Source organism: Balaenoptera ricei, chromosome 2 (assembly GCF_028023285.1).
Source record: "Balaenoptera ricei isolate mBalRic1 chromosome 2, mBalRic1.hap2, whole genome shotgun sequence".
Taxonomy (NCBI): Eukaryota; Metazoa; Chordata; class Mammalia; order Artiodactyla; family Balaenopteridae; genus Balaenoptera; species Balaenoptera ricei.
Window position 1 is genome coordinate 125,075,882 of NC_082640.1, and position 22,388 is coordinate 125,098,269.

The following is a 22,388-nucleotide window of genomic DNA, read 5'->3' on the forward strand; positions in this document are numbered from 1 at the left end:
AAGTGGAAACAACCCAGTGTCTATTGATAGATAAATGGATAGACAAAATGTATATATGTATCATGGGATACTATTCAGCCATAAAAATGATGAAATTCTGACATGCTTTAACATCAATGAAGCTTGAAAACATTATGCTAAGTGAAGTAAGACACAAAAGGACAAGTACTGTATGATTCCAACTTATATGAGGTATCCAGAACTGGAAAATTAAAAGAGAAAGAAAGAAAATTAGAGGTTACTAGGGGCTGGGTGGAGGGGTTAGTGGAGAGTTATTGTTAATGGATACAGAGTTTCTGTTTGGGAGAATAAAGTTCTGAGATTTCCAGTTTGAAGCCTGGCATGTAAGGAGATTATAAGTTACCACTCTGTCCTAACAACAAGTAAAAAGCTAAACAACTGAAAAATCAACTACAGTACTCTTCTTAGATCAGAGAATTGAGGTCATAGGGAAAACTGCTGCCCCAAAATTGGACAGACAGGCATATATGAAGAACAACAACTTAACAGAGCAGAAACCTCTGTAGGAACCAGTGCCAGAGTAGGAAAACCTGAAATGTAGTTGACAAACTGCCGGAGACTCAGTGTGAAGAAGAATGAGAGAATGAAAACGCATCAGAACCAGAGTCAGATATGGTAGGGATGTTGGAATTACAACTATGATTAATATGCTAAGGGAACTAATGGAAAAAGTTGTCAAAGTATGGATGGATGAACAGATGGATAATGTAAGCAGAGAGATGGACATTCTCAGAAAGAATCAAAAAGAAATGCTAGAGATAAAAAAAAATATGTAAGTGAAATGAGGAAAGCCTCTGATGGGCTCATTAGTAAACTGGACATGGCTGAGGAAAGAATCTCTGAGCTTGAGGATATAACAATAGAAACTTCTAAAACTGAAAACCAAAGAGAAAAAGACCAAAAAAAAAAAAAACCATAACAGAGTATCCAAGAACTGTGGGACAACCACAAAAGTGTAACATTTATGTATAGAAGGAGAAGAAAGAGAGAAAAAAACAGAAGAAATATTTGAAGCAATAAGGATTGAGAATTGCCCCAAATTAATGTTAGACACCTAAAAACAGATCCAGGAAGCTCAGAGAACACTAAGCAGGATAAATGGCCCCCAAACTACAACCAGGCATATCACATGCAAACTTCAGAAAATCACAGATGAAAAAATCTTGAGAAAAGCCAGAGGGGGGAAAAACATTTTACCTATGGAGGAGCAAAGATAAGGATTACATGTGACTTCTCCTCAGAAATCATGCAAGCAAGAAGAGAGTGGAGTGAAATATTTAAGTGCTGAGAGAAAACTCTACTAATCTAGAATTCTGTACCCTGTGAAATTATCCTTCAAAAGTAAAGAAGAATAAAGACATTCTCAGACAAACAAAAATTGAGGGAATTTGCTGCCAGTAGACCCGCCTTACAAGAAATGCCTTTTCAGAGGGAAGGAAAACAATATAGGAAAGAAATTCAGATCTACATATAGAAAGGAAGAGCATCGGAGAATCAATAATTGAAGGCAAAATAAAAATTTAATTTTCTTATTCTTAATTAATCTAACACATAGCAGTTTGTTCAAGATTATAAATGGCAACAATGTATTTGATAATGTATGCTTATGTATACACATGGTTATGTATAAGTGAAATAAATGATAGCAATGACACAAGGGATAGGAGGGAAGAATTAGGCATACTGTGCTATTATAAGGTACTTGCAGTGAACCAGTATAGTATTATTTGAAAGTGGACTTAGATTAGTTGTAAATGTATAGTACAAACTCTAGGGCAAGAACTGGAAAAAAATTTAAATAGAAAAAAATATAAATGATATGCTAAGAAAGGAGAGAAGATGGAATCGTAAAATGCTCAATTATAAACACAAATGGCAGAAAAAAATGTAAAATAATCCAATTATATTAATGATCACTTTAAATGTCAATGGTCCAAATACACAGAGATTGTCAGAGCGGATCAAAAAAAACAAGCCCCAACTGTGTGGGGCTTGAAACCAACTTTACAAGAAACCAACTTTAAATATAAAGATACATATAGATTAAAAGTAAAGGGATGGAGAAAGATATACCATGATACCACTAATAAGAAAGCAGGAGTAGCTATACTAATTTTAGACAGAGCACACTTCAGAGCAAGGAAAGTTATCAGGGATAAAGAGTGGCATAATCTAATGATTAAGAGGTCAGTATTCCAAGAAGACGTAACCAATCCTTAAGGTGTATATGCCTAACAACAGAGTGCCAAAATATGTGACTCAAAAACTGATAGAACTGCAAGGAAAATAAAAGAATCCACTATTATAGTTGGAGACTTTAATACCCCTCTCAGAAAAGGAGAGATCCAAGCAGGCAGAAAATTGGTAAGGATATAGTTGAACTCAACAGCTCCATCAATCAACTGAATATAATTGACATTCATAGACTATTTCATTCAGCAATAGCAGATCACACATTCTTCCCAGACTCACATGGAACCTTCACCAGATAGACTACATCTGGGCCATAAAACACACCTTAACAAATTAAAAAAAATAGAAATCATATGATGTCTGCTCTCAGACCACGATGGAATTAAACTAGAAATCAATAACAAAAAGATAGCTGGTAAAGCCCAAAATACTTGGAAATTGAACAACACAGTTCTAAGTAACACATGGGTCAAAGAATTCTCATGAGAAAATAAAAAATATTTTGAACCAAGTGAAAATGAAAAAGTTCTGGAAATGGATACTTGTGATGGTTGTACAACACTGTAAATGTACTTTATACCAAAGAACTGTACATTTAAAAATGGTTAAAATGATAAATTTTGTTTTATATATATTTTTCCACAATAAAAAAATTTCTATACTTATAGATGAAATAAACTATTAGTGTTCAAGGTTTAATCCCTCAACATTCTCTAATAAATCCAGTACTTAAACATTTCACCATTTACGGGTATAATTTTAATTAGAACTCAACCATTTAACAATTCTTAAATGGTGTTATCTCCAAAATTAATTTTGCTATGATAATGGATTGTTAAACATCCATTTCAGACTCTTCTTAAATAATTAAGGACAGACCTTTGTGACTGTTGTGAAGGAAATAAGAAATCTTACTTACTTGAGATATTTCTACAAAGGCTGCAGGAATAAAATTTCAAGTACCTTTTAACCATCAGGTTTAATATACTGAAGTAAAAATATCCTGATATAAGTTTCACTTAAAAAAAATTTCAACAAAAAATGATATACTTTGTTCTGCTCTTATATTTGCAATTGAAAATACTATTAATTTTAGACTCTTTTGAAAAGGAAATGAGGGTTTTCTTTTGCTCCGGGGTTTGAAAGTTGTATCCATGGAGCCATGAAAATGAGGATCACTGCCAAGTCCTAATGTTTAAAATAATTTATCTTTTTGCACTATACTCATAATTGCCTCTAATTTGAGTATGGCTTATTTTCATACAAATTTAAATTGAGGTGATGGAAGAAAGTGCTTAATTGAAGGTTTTTTTAAATTTTATTTTAACATCTTTATTGGAGTATAATTGCTTTACAATGGTGTGTTAGTTTCTGCTTTATAACAAAGTGAATCAGTTATACATATACATATGTTCCCATATCTCTTCCCTCTTGCGTCTCCCTCCCTCCCAACCTCCCTATCCCACCCCTCTAGGTGATCACAAAGCACCAAGCTGATCTCCCTGTGCTATGCGGCTGCTTCCCACTAGCTATCTATTTTACGTTTGGTAGTGTATATATGTCCATGCCACTCTCTCACTTTGTCACAGCTTACTCTTCCCCCTCCCCGTATCCTCAAGTCCATTCTCTAGTAGGTCTGTGTCTTTATTTCTGTCTTACCCCTAGGTTCTTCATGACCTTTTTTTTTTTCCTTAGATTCCATATATATGTGTTAGCATACGGTATTTGTTTTTCTCTTTCTGACTTACTTCACTCTGTATGACAGACTCTAGGTCCATCCACCTCACTACAAATATCTCAATTTCATTTCTTTTTATGGCTGAGTAATATTCCATTGTATATATGTGCCACATCTTCTTTATCCATTCATCCGATGATGGACACTTAGGTTGCTTCCATGTCCTGGCTATTGTAAACAGAGCTGCAATGAACATTGTGGTACATGACTCTTTTTGAATTATGGTTTTCTCAGGGTATATGCCCAGTAGTGGGATTGCTGGGTCGTATGGTAGTTCTATTTGTAGTTTTTTAAGGAACCTCCATACTGTTTTCCATAGTGGCTGTATCAATTTACATTCCCACCAACAGTGCAAGAGTGTTCCCTTTTCTCCACACCCTCTCCAGCATTTATTGTTTTTAGAGTTTTTGATGATGGCCATTCTGACCGGTGTGACATGATATCTCATTGTAGTTTGATTTGCATTTCTCTAATGATTAATGATGTTGAGCATTCTTTCATATGTTTGTTGGCAATCTGTATATCTTCTTTGGAGAAATGTCTATTTAGGTCTTCTGGCCATTTTTGGATTGGGTTGTTTGTTTTTTTGTTATTGAGCTGCATGAGCTGCTTGTAAATCTTGGAGATTAATCCTTTGTCAGTTGCTTCATTTGCAAATATTTTCTCCCATTCTGAGGGCTGTCTTTTCGTCTTGTTTATGGTTTCCTTTGCTGTGCAAAAGCTTTTCAGTTTCATTAGGTCCCATTTGTTTATTTTTGTTTTTATTTCCATTTCTCTAGGAGGTGGGTCAAAAAGGATCTTGCTGTGATTTATGTCATAGAGTGTTCTGCCAATGTTTTCCTCTAAGAGTTTGATAGTGTCTGGCCTTACATTTAGGTCTTTAATCCATTTTGAGTTTATTTTTGTGTATGGTGTTAGGGAGTGTTCTAATTTCATTCTTTTACATGTACCTGTCCAGTTTTCCCAGCACCACTTATTGAAGAGGCTGTCTTTTCTCCACTGTATATTCTTGCCTCCTTTATCAAAGATAAGGTGACCATATGTGTGTAGGTTTATCTCTGGGCTTTCTATCCTGTTCCATTGATCTATATTTCTGTTTTTGTGCCAGTACCATACTGTCTTGATTACTGTAGCTAATTGAAGTTTTAACGAAGTTTTACTCCAATCCAACTCTTCACCATTTTCTTGTCAGTATTCATGTCTCATTCTGTACTTCTAAAAACCACATGCCAAGATATTCTATATCAAATCTGTTACTAAATATACTTACTTTCCTACACATCAATTACCTCCACCTTTACTACACATTCCAATCTAATCAGCATCCATATATTAGTTGTTCTAACCATTACTCATTTAGTAGGCAATTTCTAACAGTATTCTAAAATGTAAACAAAAGGCATCAAGGGTACTGAATCAATCTTACAAAATATTTGAGAGGAATTCTGAAGTTCCTTTTCAAAAGAGTATAAGGATAACACTGTTTTCATAGGCTATTAATGAAGTGTGAAGAGATTCGATATCAGGCAACATGATAACAGAGTATCAAGTAAAATGATCTATGATATTAAGTTGGTTACATTCAGCAGTAGTTTTGAATAAATTGAGGAGTAGGAAGAAGAAGAGACGATAAAGAAATGTTGGACAAGGTTTCACTTTAAGAAAATGTTTCTCCCTAAAAAAATTAAACATGGATTGGACACACACAACTTTATTCTGCGGTATGTCTGTGTCACTAGAGTGATTTTTGAATGCTGGTGCTGGCTACAGCAAAATGGTGGTGTAGGTTTTAAAAGACATGGGCCATCAAAACCATTCCACTATATCTCTCATAAATATTCTAAGGCAGTAAAATCTATTTTAATGAATTAATGCTTATTTTATCTGCTATATTAGTTTTAGTTAAAATTTATGAGAGAGCACGTTATATTTTAAGTGCTTTGTAATAATTTACATTTTAATTTTTTTCCTCTCCCTCAATCAATATAAACGTTATATCTCTCTGTGTGTGGGGTCTTGAATTATAATTTCACCAATCTGAACATATACAGAAGTTTTTCAATTTGTCAGATGCCCATTTTCTTGAAGGCAAATGCTTTGTTAAGACTATAACTTTCAATCATATCATTAAGGAAAACAGAGTTTACTCTGCAACAGTACTGTTTCTGAAGACACTACTGGGTGAAGAATGGAGTACTCAGAAATAGTTCTTGATCAATTAGATGACTTGCTTACATATTTTATGTATTACTAAGATTTTAACTCTGAGCACTTTTTTTCTTAGCACTTACTTTTTTGGTCAAAGAGTCATCAGAATCAGAAGGCATTCTTGTTGATACATGAAATATTACTTCAACTGTAGAGGTAGCAAAATATGGTGTGGTCAATCCAGTGCTTTTATTTCTTTGTAGTCCTCCCATGAAACCGCAATGGTTTGTAAGATTTACCTAGAAGCAATGAAAAGACACATAATATTAATTAACAAAACAAAACTAAAAACCTCACTATGGAAAAAGACTCAAATTTCTCACTTTGCAAAACACATGAGGAATGAAGTCTTCTGCATGTTATCAACTATGGCTTGACCCAGAATTATTAGTTAGAGCTATTCAATTCACACTGGTAGATTTTCTTAAGTATTTGAGGGTCCCTAATTAGCAGGAACTAATTAGCAAAGAAATCAATCGCTGTGCACTATGCATCTCTTGTTAGGTTACGAGGTGCTAAATGGTAACGGCTGTGGGAGACGCCTAGGGCAGAGAGTAGAAACCAAGTGGCAAAAATCAAGACTGGAAATGATTTAGGGATAAGTTAAAACAGTAATGTCACTTTGATAAAATGATTAATTGTGTCATATTTACTCATCGAAATTGGCTTCCTAATTATTAGTACCTATCATAGCTCAGAACAAAAATACAAAAATGTAGAACTTAACTACACTTCAAATGCATTAAAAAAACTACAAATTAATCTGTGCAAAGTCTTTTAAATCTCCTTTTTTCCTGATTATAAATATGATATATTTACTATCAGGGTCGTTGCACTGGACGATATCCCCTGGACTTGTTTGATGCACAGAAGCCAGCAACTTGTGTTCATTGTAGAAAACCAAAGAAATATTGAAAAGAAAAAACAAAATTTAAACACTGCTTGTATCACTCCATTCAGAGAAACCAGATATGCACCTGCTTGTAAAAAACAAAATATAAATATGTGAAAAAGTGGAAACCTATAAAAACAAATTTCTGCACCGTGTGAACTGAACACATCCCAACTATCAATATCAGTTACTAATGGCTGAATGTATGAATAACAAGTTAGTTTTTATGCCATTACTACAAGATTTCCTCAGTCATTTATATTTTAAATTTACTTTTTAACTCAGTAATACATTCATACAATTAAAAGTTCAAAAGATACAGCAAAATTTTTCCTTCCATATCTCTCATCTCTAGCTACTCAGTTCCACTCCAAGAAAGCAATTTAAGTATGCTTCCAAAAATGTTCTCTATATACAATTAAATTTTTAAAGGTATGTATGCACATATACACATGTATGTATGTACACATGTGCACACACAACATGGATACACAATGTTCTGCACCTTGCTTTTTTGCATTTAAAATACCTTGAAAAATACTCCTTATTAGTAAGTAAAGAGCCTTCTCATTTTTTTTTCATGGCTTCACAGAAGTCCCTTTTCTTGATGTACAATAATTTAACTAGCGCTCTACTTGATGGATATTTAGGCTTTCCCAATCTTTTGCTATCACAGTCAATGCTACGATGAATAACACTGAACACATGTCACGCTGCATTTGTGAAAGTAGATCTGTAGGACAGATAGTCAAAAGTGGAAATGTAAGTCAAAGGGCATGTGCACTTCTAATTTTGAAACCGACTACCAAATTGCTCTCCATAGATGGTACCAATAGTGCATGAGACTGCCTGTTTCCCTCATATGCTCTCAAATATATTATCAAACTTTATGACCTTTGCTAATCTGTTAGGTTAAAAAATGGTATCTTAGTATACATTTTTGTTCTGTTTTGTTTTAGTGAGAAAGTTATTTACTTTCAGGTCAATTCTCTGATTATGTAAAGGAGAAAATCTCAGTTTAGTGCTCCTTTGCTATAAATAATTCTGTAACAGTTGCAGATCTCTATTTTTTAATTAAATGTTTTATCTGGAGGTAATTATAGATTTACACAAAGTTTAAAGAAATAATAGAGATCCTATGTAACCTTTACCCAGATTCCCCAATGCAAATTCATATTATAACCAGGATACTGATATTGACATGATTCAGAGACAACATTTTCATCACCACAAGGATTCCGTGTTGCCCTGTTACATGAGCAACACTCACTTCCGTCCTACCCTACCCTCCTTTTTAACCCCTGGCAATCACTAACCTGTTCTTTACTACTAAAACTGTCATTCCAAGAATGTTATATAAGTGGAATTATATGGCATGTAACCTTTCCAAGCATTTGGAGATTTTGCCATTATCTTTCTGTTCATGATTTCAAGTTTGATCCTACTGTATACGGAGAAAACACTGTATGATTTCAATGCTTTTAAACTTGCTGAAGTTTGTTTTAATGGCCCATATATGGCCTATCTTGGTATATGTTCCATGGGCACTTGAAAATAATATGTATTATGGTATTGGTGGGTGGAGTGTTCTATAAATGGCAATTAGATCCTGTTGGTTGGTGGTGGTGTTGAGTCCTTCTATATACTTGCTGATTTTCTGTCTACTTCTCTCAGTTGTTGAGAGGGGGGTGAAATCTCCATTTATAATTGTGGATTTGTCTATTTCTTCTTTCAGTTCTATCAGCTTTGCTTCACATATTTTGCAGTTCTGTTGTTTGCTGCACACACATTTAGGATTGTTAAGTCTTCTTAGTGGACTGACCCTTTTATCACTGTTATATAATGTCCCCCCATCTCTGGTAGTTTTCTTGCTCTGAAGCCTACCTTATGTAATATTAATTCAGCCACTCTGGCGTTCCTTTGATTAAGGTTTGCACAATATAATTTTTTCTATCCATTTACTTTCTACCAGCCTATATTGTTATATTTGAAGTGAGTTTCTTTTACAAAGCACATAGGTGAGTCACGTTTTTTAATCCACTCTGCCATTTTTATTTTTTTATAATTATTTATTTATTTATTTTTGGCTATGTTGGGTCTTCGTTGCTGTGTGCGGGCTTTCTCTAGTTGCGGCGAGCGGGGGCTACTCTTCGTTGCGGTACGTGGGCTTCTCATTGCGGTGGCTTCTCCTGCTGTGGAGCACGGGCTCTAGGTGCACGGGCTTCAGTAGTTGTGGCTTGCGGGCTCCAGAGCACAGGCTCAGTAGTTGTGGCGTATGGGCTTAGTTGCTCCGTGGCATGTGGGATCTTCCTGGCCCAGGGCTCGAACCCGTGTCCCTTGCACTGGCAGGCGGATTCTTAACCACTGCGCCACTAGGGAAGCCCCACTCTGCCAATTTTTAATTGGTATATTTACATCATTCATAGTTCTTGTAATGACTGATACGTTAGAGCTTAAGCTCACCATTTTATTTTTTGTTTTCTGTTTATTTTCTTTGTTTTATTTTTCTTGCCCCCTGTGGGTTACTTGAACATATTCTAGAATTCCATTTTTATTTATCATTTTTTGAGTGTACTTTTGTTATATGTTTTTTACTGGTTGTTCTTGGTATTATACTATATGTACATACCTTATCACAGTCTACTGATGTTGTCATTTTACCAGTTTGAGTGAAATATAGAAACCCTACCTCACTTTATGTCCTTTTACCCTCCCTTGTTTGTAATATAATTGCCATGAATATTTTCATGGCATTACATTTATTTATTTATTTTTTTGCAGCATGCAGAATCTTAGTTCCCCAACCAAGGATCGAACCTGTGCCCCCGGTATTGGGAGCATGAAGTCTTAACCACTGGACTGCCAGGGAAGTCCCTGGCATTACATTTAGAAACACATCAGGTAGTAAAATAATTTTTGCATCAACCATCAAACATAATTAAGAAAACTCAAGAGGAGAAGTAAATTTAGTGTATTTACCCATATTTTTTCTTTCCATGCTCTTTCTTCCTGATGTTCCAAAGTTCCTGCTATCATTTCATTTCTGTTAACAGAACTTCTATCAGTGGTTCTTTTAGGGCACGTCTGCTGGCAACAAATTCTCTAAGTTTTCCTTCATCTGAGAATGTTGTGCTTCATTCCTTAGCTAACTACAGGATTCTGGGTTGACAGTTTTTTTCTTTTAACACTTGAAAAATATTATGTCACCTCCTCTGGCCACCACAGTTTCTGATGAGAAATTCACTATCATTCTAATTGTACCCATATAGATAGGTACAAGTTTCCTCTGGATACTTCTGAAATTTTTTTGCCTTTAGTTTTCAGAAGTTTAATTATGATGTGTCTTAGTATGGATCTCTTTCCATATATCCTATTTGGTTTTCACCAGGTTCTTCAATCTGTAGCTTTATTAGCTTTATTTCTCTTGCCAAATTCGGGAAGTTCTCAACATTATCTCTCAAAGTAGGTTTCAGACCCAACCTCTTTCTCCTCTCCTTCTGGGACTCACAATAACAGGAATGTTAGATTTTTTGTCATAGTCCCACAGGTCTGTTCATTGCTCTGTTCACCGTCTTTATGTCTATTCTCTCTCTGCTGTCCAGATTAACTTTTACTGTTCTAGGCTCCAATTTACTAATTCTTTCTGTGCCCTCATTTCCACCTGACTCTGTTGCTGGGCCAATCTATTGAGTTTTTTATTTCAGTTATTGTATTTTCAATTCTAAAATTTCCATTTATCTTGTATTTCTTTGCACAAACTTTCTATTTTTCATTTGTTTTAACTGTGTTCCTAATTGCTTGTTGAAGCATTTCTAATATAGTCACTTTAAAATCTTTGTCATCTTGGTGTTGGCATCTATTGCCTTCTTTTCATTCAGTTTGAGACCTTCCTGGTTCTTGGTATTATTTTTGGTTGAAGCCTGGACATTTTCATATTACAAGACCATGAATCTTATTTAAACCTTCTGTTTTGGTTGGCTGTTTTGCGACACAGCTCCAGAGAAGTGGGGGCTCTCAGCCTCATTACGGCCAGGTGGAGGTAGGAGTTCTGACTTCCTTTGTGGTAGCCACTGACACAGCAGTGGAGGTGGTCTCATTATCACTGGGTGATGGTGAAGGGCCTAATTCTCCACTAGACCTCCTCTGACTCCAGTGTAGAGGGGGAGGGGCACCTCATTATGCCTGGGTGGGTCCGAAATTCCATGTTCCTCATGTAGTCTCCACTGACACTGGTGTTAGACATGGATGGGGGACTTGTTACCAGTTGGCAGAGATGAAACTCTTAGCTTTCTGTTTGGTCTTTTCTGATACTATCTTACTCCAGGGTGATGTTCGGGATGCCTCATTATAGTCATTTATTTATTGACTGATTGATTGATTTTTGGCTGCGTTGGGTCTTCATTGCTGCACACGGGCTTTCTCTAGTTGCGGTGAGCGGGCTTCTCATTGCAGTGGCTTCTCTTGTTGCGGAGCATGGGCTCTAGGCGCGTGGGCTTCAGTAGTTGTGGCACGTGGGCTCAGTAGCTGTGGCTCGCAGGCTCTAGAGCACAGGCTCAGTACTTGTGGTGCACAGGTTTAGTTGGTCCACGGCATGCGGAATCTTCCCAAACCAGGGCTCGAACCCGTGTCCCCTGCACTGGCAGGTGGATTCTTAACCACTGTGCCACCAGGGAATTCCCCTCATTATAGTCTTGTAAGGGTAGAAGTCTAGGCTTCCTAACCCACTTTTGTTGTCAGGGGTGGGGATGAGGGTCACAGTATTTTCTATGGTGTTTGGTTGGCGTAGAGCAGTTACTGTTTAAATGTTTTCTGTCTTTCCAGGTTGCTCCTTTCCTGATCCTTTGGTTAGAGTGGGCTTTTGTTGGGGTTTTTTTTGTCCTGCGCTTGTTGATATTTCTAGGTTGCTGGCTTCTTCAACTCCAAGTCCAAGATATATGAGGCAAAAAGAAAACCTGAGAACTCACCATCATGTCATTCCTTGGTCCTGAAGTCCTGTTGGTCTATCTTCTTTTCTCCACCTTTCAGAGTCTTCTTATGTTTGTTTTACATGTAATGTCCAGGGTTTTTGTTGTACTTAGTGTGAGGAATAGGGAGAGTGTATCTACTTGATCTTCCCAGAAGTGAGAGTTCCCATTGCACAACTTAGTAGACTTTAGTATATTCACAGATAAGTACAATCATCACTACAGTCAATTTTATAACATTTTCATCACTTAAAAAGAAACACTATATACCCTTTAGCTGTCACTATAATATTCCCTCATCCTTGCAACCAGACCTAAGCAACCAATAATGTGCTTTACATAGCTATATAATACCTCTTGTAGATATTTCATATAAATGGATACATGATGTTTGTGACTGGTTTCTTTCATTTACCATGTTTCTAAGGTACATCCACACTGTAGCACATGTCAGTACTTCACTCCTCTTTATGGCTAAATACCATTATGTGGATATACCGCATTATGTTTATCCATCTGAATAATGCTGCTATAAATATTCATGTAAAAGTTGTTGTGCAGACATACATTTTCATTCCCCTTGGGTATATACCTAAAAGTGGAACTTCTGGTCATATTCAATGATTTACTGTTTGATGAGCTGCCAGATCATTTTCCACAGTGGCTGCACCATTTCACATTCCTACTAGCAGTATATGAGGGTTCAGATTACTCTGAATCCTAGCCTACAGTTGTTATTACCTGACTTTTTGATTCTAGCCAACCTAATGGGTGTGAAGTGGTATCTCACTGTGATTTTGATTTCCATTTCTCTGATAATGATGTCGAACATTTTTTCATGTACTTACTGATCATCTGTGTATCTTCTTTGGAAAAATGTTTATTCCGATCCTTTGGCCATTTTTAAATTGGGTTGCCTTCTAATTATTGATTTGGATGAGTTCTTTGTATATTTTAGATACAAGTCCCTTATCACATATATGACTTGCAATTATTTTCTCCAATTCTGTGGGTTATCTTTTCACTTTGTTAGCGGTGTCCTTTGATGCACAAAAGTTTAAATTTTGATGAAGTCCAATTTATTTATTTTCCTTTGTTGCTCATGTTTTAGTGTCATATCTAAGAATACCTTTTGTTAGTTATGTCTCAATAAAGCTGGAAAAAAAGAATCCACTGCCAAATTCAAGGTCATAAAGATTTACCCCTATATTGTCTTCTAAGAATTTTACAATTTTAGCTCTTACATTTAGGTCTTTGATCCATTTTTGAGTTAATTTTTGTATATAGTGTGAGGTAAGATTCCAACTTCATTCTTTTGCTTGCAGCTATCCAGCTACTCCAACACCATCTGTTGAAAGGACTTTCTCCACTGGATGGTCTTGGCACCCTTTTTGAAAATCAGTTGACAACAGACGTGTGGGTTTATTTCTGGAATCTCAATTCTATTTCATTAATTGATATATGTATCCTTAGTGCAAGTAACTCGCTGTTTGATGAGAGCTGCTTTGTACTAAGTTTTGAAATCAGGAAGTGTGAGTACTCCTAATTTGTTCTTTTTCAAATGTCCCTTGCTTTTACTAATACTTTTCTAGTTTGTTTTTTTAACAGGACATATATTTATAACATTTCTTTACACTTTCCAAACCACTTTCACATACATAATTTCAAATGAACTTCATATTATATATATGTTGGGTAAAAAAGCATACTGCTTTTGACAAATAAGCAAAAGGCCAAGAGAGCTCAAGTAACTCAGTGAAATAGCAGGTTAGATCAGCTATAAAAATACATATTGAATGCTAAAGGTTTATGCATTGGATACTGTGCAAGGACTGGGATTTAAAAAGAAAAACCAGGAAGATGAAAGAGCCTGCCCTCTAGGAACTTACAGTCTAGTGCAGTGGTCTTCAATAATTTTGCTCACGTACTCTCTACAAGAATATTGAGAAACTATGTATTAAATTGACAACTACGATGAAAATTGTCATCATAAGTTTAAGCTGTTACAAAAGATACAATTTCCAGTATACTGTATGTTATATCTATATACTTTAAATATATTTTCATCAAAATCTTAGAGCACAAATTTGGCTAATATATACAAAATGTCTGCTATTAATGACAAATCAATCAGCCACATCAAATTCACTTTCTGTTAGAACATGTCTGACTCATAATTTTACAATTTAAATAAACATACTAATACAAATCTCTATGACAAACACCTCACTTCTCAGTTATAATTCTAAGATAGACAGATTTGGTTCAGGAACTTCAACATGAGCTGGTTGCCGGGATGACATAAAGTACAGCACCTTTCAATATTTCCTGCTTTGCCATTAGAGACACTCTCTCTCAGGAACATGCCCTCTTGAATGAACTGTCCCTTTTTTGGTGCCAAACCTTCCAGGGCAATGTAGGATTCAGGTGAGTAACAGGTATGCCTTTCTTTTACAAAGACAAAGAACAGAAAAGGAGAGGCAAGAGACTGTAGAAGGGTTCTCAGGAATTAATTGTAGTAAAGTTGAGGATCTAGGAAACTTATCTCCTCAAAACTAACCTAGCCGACATGCCCCCTAGAATCCTTGGGATAGCCCTAGGATATTCATATCTTCGTTTGAAGATCACTAGTCCAGCGGTCGGTCACAACTGTGAGGAAAATCCAGATCTTTTAAGTCTATGAGTTTAGCACACTCTGACAATACAGTGAATGATAAAACAGTCAAAAATTTTCCAAGTCCCAACGGCCGCTGTCTTTGTAGATGAGATATAAGGCAGAAACAATATCAAACCCATTGTTATGTTGTTGAGTCTCCTAAAATAATGCTTCTAAAATAAGCTAGAAAGAAAAAGAAAACCGCTCCTTCCAAATAGAAATAAAATGATATTTGTATAATTTAAAAACAATACCTCCCAACCAAGACCAGCTACAAAATCTTCATATGCTTGACTTCCTCCTGTATTGGTGAGAATGGAATGTTTGTCTTCTTGTCCTTCAGCAACATAAAATACTGCAATCTTGTGCGTCTCTCGGCTATAAAACAAAAGATTTCACCATTCACTTAATCATTAATTTATCCATTCATTCATCCAATAATTAACTTCTAAATATGTGGCAATAAAAAGATGAAAATCAATTAAACCTTATAATCTACTAAGGGAGACAAGTAAATATAAGTAAAAAATTATAAAAGTTACAAAATTGCACTCGGAACAGAAGAAAAGGATGATTACTTCTGACTGAGAAACAGAGAGAAACTTAAAGGAGAAGGTAATATTAAGCTGGGTGAAGGTAAGTAAGATTTGACAAATGAAGGAGAGAAAGTATCAGGAAAGACACACAGGTGTGAATGCACAAAGCATCTAAAGAGCTACCTGTTGTGCAATGTGGCTGAATCCCAGAGTTAAAGGGACTGTGTTTTAGAAATAAAATTAAGGAGGAGTACAGAGATGAGTGAGAAATGATCCATTTCTCCAAAGTACTTATAAGAAATGTATACACAAATATTATAAAACTGTATGGAGTAACTGACAAGTTCTTAGACATTTTAGTTTTAGTTCTCCCTAAAACTAAAAATGCTCATAAAAGCAAATTTCTTGTATGAAATTTGGCTTTCCAGGCTAACTAGAAAATAAACAATGACCCAAGCAAACAACAACTACCAACGTACTTTTGATTCAAAGACACAAAGTAGAAATTAAAAGAAATAGAGGAAGATGCTATGCAAACAGTAACCAAGAGGGCCAGCGTAGCTATATTAATATTAAACTTGTAAATAAAAATGTTATAGGTAGTTCACAGAGAGACATCCTGGGGTGGAGTGGGGGTTGGTTTGGGTAGGTGGGGTTCCTTTTTCCTTTCTGTGTATGTCATTAATCTGACAATTCTCACTCCTCCCCACTGGCCTGTCCCCATTCCTCGTATTTGTACAGTTCAAGCAATAAAGACACTCATTTCAGGAAAAAAAAAGTTATAAAAGGTAAAGATATATTTCATAATGTTAAAGGTCCTTATAACAGGAAGATATGAAAATTAAAAACATATGCACCCAACAACAGAGCTTCAAAATACATGAAGCAAAATCAGACAGAATTGAAGGCAGAAATAGCTATTTCTATAATCATAGCTGGAGACTTCAATACCTCACTTTCAATAATGGACAAACAACTAAGAGAATATCAACAAGGAAACAGAAGACTTGAATAATAGTATAAACATACCTAAACAGTAGCAGAAAAACACATTCTCCTCAAGCAAACCTGGAATATCTTTCAGGATAGACCATATGGTAGGCCACAGAACAAGCCTCAATACATTTGAAATAACTGAAACCATGCAAAGTATGTTTTCTAATCAAAATAGAATAAAATTAGAAATCAATAAAAGAAGAAAATTTACAAATATGTAGAAATGAAAAGATGTACTCCTAAATAAGTGATAAGTCAAAGAATAAATCTCAAGGGAAATTAGAAAAAAAAACTTAGAGATGAATGAAAATGAAAATATAATACAACAAAACTGATGGCATGCAGGTAAGGCAGGGCGCATTGGTAAATTTATGGATATAAATGCCTATATTAAAAAAAAGAAAAAGATCTCACATCAAAAACTAAACCTTCCACCTTAAGAAACTAGAAAAAGAAGAGCAACTGAACTCAAAGCAAGCAGAAAGAGGACAATAATAAAGACTAGTGTGGAAATAAATGAAACAGAACAGAAAAACAGGAGAAAAATTTTAAATTGGTTCTTTGAGATGTTAAACAAAATCAACCTATAGCCAGAATGAGCAAGAAAAAAAAGACTCAATTTACTAAAATCAGGAATGAAAGGAGAGACATCACTACATACCTTATAGAAACAAAAAGGATTATTAAGGAATACTATCAACAATTGTATGCCCAAAATTAGATAATTAGATTAAATGGACAAATTCTTAGAAAGACACAAATTATTAAAACCAACTCAAGGGAAAATAGGATATCAGAATAGTTCAATAACAACTAAAGAAACTGAATTAGTAATCTGATTGAAAAGGAAGTAGTAAAACTACTTCCATTTGCAGATGAGATGATTCTGTGTATAGAAAATCCTAAGGAATCCACTAAAAAGTTATTAGAGCTAATAAATGACTTCAGAAAGGATTCAGGATATAATATCAACATACGAAAATCAACTGTATTTTTATAAACTAACATGAACAATCCAAAAACAAAATTAAGAAAGCTATTTCTTTTATAATAGCATCAAAAATAATAAAAATACTTAGGTATATATTTAACAAAAGTACACAACTTATACTCTGAAAGCTACATTGTTGAAAAAAATTGAAGATCTTAAAAAAAAAATCCCATATTCATGGACTGAAAAACTTAATATTGTTAAGATATTTCCCAAATTGATCTACAAATTTAAGGCAAGTGCCACCAAAGTCCCAGCTCCCTTTTTTTGTAGAAATTGATAAGCTGATCCTAAAATTCACAGGAAAATGCAAAAAATCCCAAACAGCCAAAATAATCTTGAAAAAGAAGAACAAAGTCAGAGGACTCATAATTCCCAATTTTAAAACCTACTACAAAACTACAGCAGTCAATGGACTGTGGTACTACCACAGCAGAAACATATAGCTCTATATGGAATAGAATCTTGGGTCCTGAAATAAACCTTTATGTTTATCATCAATTGCTTTTTGCAACGGTACCAAGCCAATTCAATGGGGAAAAAAATAGTGTTTTCAGCAAACGGTGCTGAGGGAACTGGATATCTACAATGCAGTTGTAGATATCCAATGAAGTTGGATTCTTACCTCATACCATATACAGAAATTAAATTAAAAAGCATCATAGACCTAAAAATAAGGTCTAAAACTATGAAAGTCTCATAAAGAAGTTTACACAACTATAAAATGTCCGTGGAAAAGCTACATGAATGTTCACAGTAGCATTATTCATAACAGCCGGAAAGTGAAACTAATGCAAATGTCCATCAAGAGATGAATGGATAAACAAAATATAGGATATTCACACAATGGAATATTATTCAGGAATAAGAAGAAATGAAGTGCTGACACATCCTGCAACATGGATGAATTTTGAAAACACTGTGCTAAGAAGCCTGCCACAAAAGACCACATATGTTTGATTCCTATTATATGAAATATCCAGAATAGGCAAATCTATAGAGACAGAAAATAGATTAGTGTTGTCTAGAGATGGGGAGTAGGGGGTGATGTTTGGGGGTAATAGAGAGTGACTGGTAATGGGTATGAGGTTTCTTTTTGAAGGAAATATTCTAAAATTAGATTGCTGTGATAGTTGTCTGTGAATATACTAAAAATATGTACACACTTTAAATGAGTGAATTTTATGGTATGTGAATTACATCTCAATAAAGCTGTTAGAATTTAAGTTGGAAGTATGACCTACTATGTGTAAATTCTGATCCTGGCAGAAAGGGGACCTCTCAGTGTTCTCAATTTCCTAGGTAAAGGGCTATCAGCTAGAACTCATAAATCACAATTTATAAAATTGAGAAGAGTTGCATAGAAATGTTCACCTAATACTATATAAATCAAAAAGAGAAATACATGAGCCATATAGGAAAAATTAGAAAATAAATCTTTAAAATGCAAAAGTAAAAGTGAAATCACCTTTATATTATCTGTCCTTTTTAAAATTTGAAAAAGCAGAGTTTAGCTGCTCTTTTATATCAAATTTTAATTTTTCAGCATTCCTTCTTATTTTTCTACTTACTAACTACTTCTACTAAATGCTTGGTATATATTGATTGCCATTAGATTAGTATGTACCACAACAGTGAATGAGGTAAAAAGATTAGAAAAAATGAGATTACTGAACTTGCAGGCATAAATATTCTACAATATGTCCAGTACTGGCAAAATATTATGAGCTTACTACTGGAAAATTCAAAGTGAAATATGCTAAGTTATAAGCACTTCTGATTCCCTGTATATACATTGCAACAGAAATAATAATACAAATAATTTGGAGATTTGAAATTTAAAAATCTGATGGTTCAACAATGAGGAATAGGAATCAGTTAATCTAGTCAAAGAAAACAAAGGATCTACAAATGGTCTGGAGAGATAAGACTATAAAGAAAGTAACTTTTCATTTTCTTCCACCCTAATCCTCCAGACAAGTAATCAGGTTTGTTTCCAGGTTCTTGGCTTAAGAAGAAGCTCAAAGTTGCCTTACTGTCACATAATTAGAATGTATTTTTATCTGAACCCAATATGTTAGAAAAAGAAAGGAAACTTGTTTTCATTATTTAATTTGTTTAAAAAAGCAAAATAAATGTCATGTGTTCATGTGGTATACAATATCAAAAAGAAAACCTATGCTGTCTCAAGGAAGATGTCCTTCATATATTCCAGGTACATATGAGAATGGAAGTAGTTTAGCAGGAGCCAAGAAGTAGAAAAGCATAAGGTAATGTAAAGAAGCCATGAATAGCCAAGACTGGCTGGTATGGCCTGAGTTCTAGACTAAGGAGTCTGGTCAGGCACTGGGAAGTCACTAAGGAATAAAAAAAAATTTTACTTTAGAAAAATTATTCTCGTGGTGAATACTGTCTAGATGGTGAAGAGTTAGAAGATGAGAGAGTTGTTTTAACTCTCTCCAAAAGAAGTAATAAGGACATGAATCAAGAAGTTGGGAGCAGGAAAAGCAAAGAAGAGATAGAAGTGAGAAATAATAAGAAGAAAGAACTGACATAATGATAAATACTAAGGGCAAGGGAAAGGAAATGGTCAAGTGTGGGTGACACTGAAATGGTACTTCTAAATATAATCGAGAAGATTAGGAGGAGGATGTTACTTGGGAAAGAACTGATGACCTGCAAACAGAAGTAAGGAGGCAGGTGAAAAATTGTAATAAGCAGATACAAAATCATGACTGAGAATGAAGAGATAGGAGTACATGGACAGAAAAGAATGGGGTTGAGAAGATATGAGAGATATCCCAGTGAGAAGGAAAACTATGTTAGGGGAGAAGGCAGCAGAAAATGAGCCAGTGAAGACAAACTAGAAATAACTAGTTTAGCAGGAGCCAAGTAGAAAAATATTAGGTAATGTAAAGAAACCATAAATAGCCAAGACTGGCTGGTATGGCCTGAGTTCTAGACTAAAAAGTCTGGTCAGCCATTTGGAAGTCACTAAGGAATAAAATAAAAATTTTACTTTAGAAAGTTTTACTTTAGAACAAAGTAATTTAACATGACTTTAGAAGCCAGGGGAGAAAAACATTTTAAAGAGAGAACAGACAACAGTATTGAACTTTTAGGGGATATAATACTCAGAAGTTTTTAGGGCAGAAACTATTCTGTATTATATTGTAATGAGTATACACGTCATTATACATTTGTTAAAACTCATACAATGTACAACACCAAGAGTGAATCTAATATAAACTTCAGTTAATAATAATATATCAATATTGGCTCATCAATTTTAACAAATGTACCATACTGACACAAGATAAAAAAAATAGGGGTAACTATGTATAGGGGGAAAGAGGGTATGTAGGAATGCTCTGTATTTTGCAATTGATTATTTTGTAAATCTAAAACAGCTGTAATTTTTTTAAGTGCCTATTAAATTAATTAAATTTAATTAATTAGATAAATCAAGGAGGCTGGAGAGGATGGAGAAAACTTTAGACTTGATGGTCAGGATACTAACCTTCAAAAGGATAGTTTCAGTAGAGCAGTAGAGGTCTGAGGACACATGGTGAGCAAGACAGCAAAAGAGGTATGATTTGTGCCCCCAATGACTTTGGTACCATCTAGTACCAAAGATAAATTATTATGGGGAAGAATTAGGATATGAGAACTCAGAGACTAGTTAGAGGGTTTTAATTTTACAACTGTCTTGGAAAGAATATCTAAGAAATAATAATAATATTAATACAGTGTGATAAATACTATGACAGGAAAGTGTTATAGGGATCTGTGACAGCCCATGGAAGGATAGCCAAACACAGGGTGGAAGGAACTGGGGAGGAAGGTAAAGGGTTAGCAGTAGCTTAGGGAAAGGCTTTTCAGAAAAAAGGATGTTTAAGCTAAGACTAAAACAATGGACAGGATCTACACTCAGCAAAAAATTTAGAGCATAAGACTATTTCATTGTTAAATAATAAACAATAAAACTCAGACAGATAACATTCAATTCTAGAAGAAAAAGAACAATATAAAGCTTATAAACAAGAAATAACAGTAATTAAAGAGTTAAAAAACAGAACATAATAGAATATGATAAATGAGAAACTGTTTCTTTGAAAAGATTAAGTAGATTATTTGCATCCAAAAAAAAAAAAAGCCCACTGTAATGGTGGTGCATAATTCATTTACAAATATAGCTTAAAAGTTAAAAAACGTTTTAAAAGAAACCATAATTACAATAATTTGTTATTTAATACACAATACAAAAAAGATGGAAATTGTAACACCAATAACCTAAAATGTGAGGGAAGAAGTAAAAGTATAAAGGTTCTGTATGCTGTATATAAAGCAAATATTAATAGAAAAGGAAATAAACAGCAATACAGTAATAGCTGGGGGTTTTAATATCCCACTCTCAATAATGGACAGATTATCCAGACAGAGACTCAAAAAGGAAACAGTGGATTTGAACAACACTATATACTCAAAAAGGAAACAGTGGATTTGAACAACACTATATACCTAACAGACATACACAGAACATTCTGTCCAACAGCAGCAGAATATACACTTTTCAAGTGCACACAGAACATTTTCTAGGATAGATAACGTGTTAGGATGCAAAACAAGTCTCAACAAATTCAAGAAGCTAGAAATTATATCAAGTATCTTTTCCAAACACAATGGAATTAAAGTAGAAATCAATAACAAGAGAAAAGCCAGAAAGTTCACAGACACATAGAAATTAAATGACACACTCCTGAACAACCAATGGATCAAAGAAGAAATCAAAAGGGAAATTTAAAAAATATCTTGAGACAAACAAAAATAGAAATACACACTGAAAGTATGAAATATAGCAAGTTCCAAGAGGGAAGTTTGTAATGATAAACACGTACATTAAGAAAAAGAAAGATCTCAAATAAACAGCTTAACTTTATACCTAAAGGAACTAGAAAAAGAAGAATAAACTAATCCCAAAGTTAACAGAAAAGGGGAAATAATAAAGATTAGAGCATAAATAAATAAAATAGAGAATAGGAAAACAGAAAATATGAAGCAAACCAACAGTTGGTTCTTTGAAAAGATAAACCAATTGAGAAGTAAATGGTATTGGGAAAACTGGACATTCACGTGCAAAAGAATTAAACTGGACCCTTGTCTTACACCACTCACAAAAATTAACTTGAAATG

At 34.5% G+C, this 22,388-nt stretch overlaps 1 protein-coding gene across 6 annotated transcripts in view; it reads right to left on the minus strand.

The window, feature by feature from the left end:
- Window positions 1-22,388, minus strand: part of RALGAPA1 (Ral GTPase activating protein catalytic subunit alpha 1) — a 226,179-nt gene that overhangs the window by 37,929 nt on the left and 165,862 nt on the right. For all 6 annotated transcript variants that reach the window (XR_009500898.1, XM_059914119.1, XM_059914115.1 and 3 more), the window contains 2 exons: window positions 14,927-15,050; window positions 6,244-6,399 (listed from right to left, as the gene is read on the minus strand). Coding sequence is in view for 5 of the 6 variants with exons in the window: in XM_059914119.1 (XP_059770102.1) it covers window positions 6,244-6,399; window positions 14,927-15,050 (280 nt within the window). In the remaining variant the exon portion in view is untranslated. The remainder of the gene's footprint in view (window positions 1-6,243; window positions 6,400-14,926; window positions 15,051-22,388) is intronic.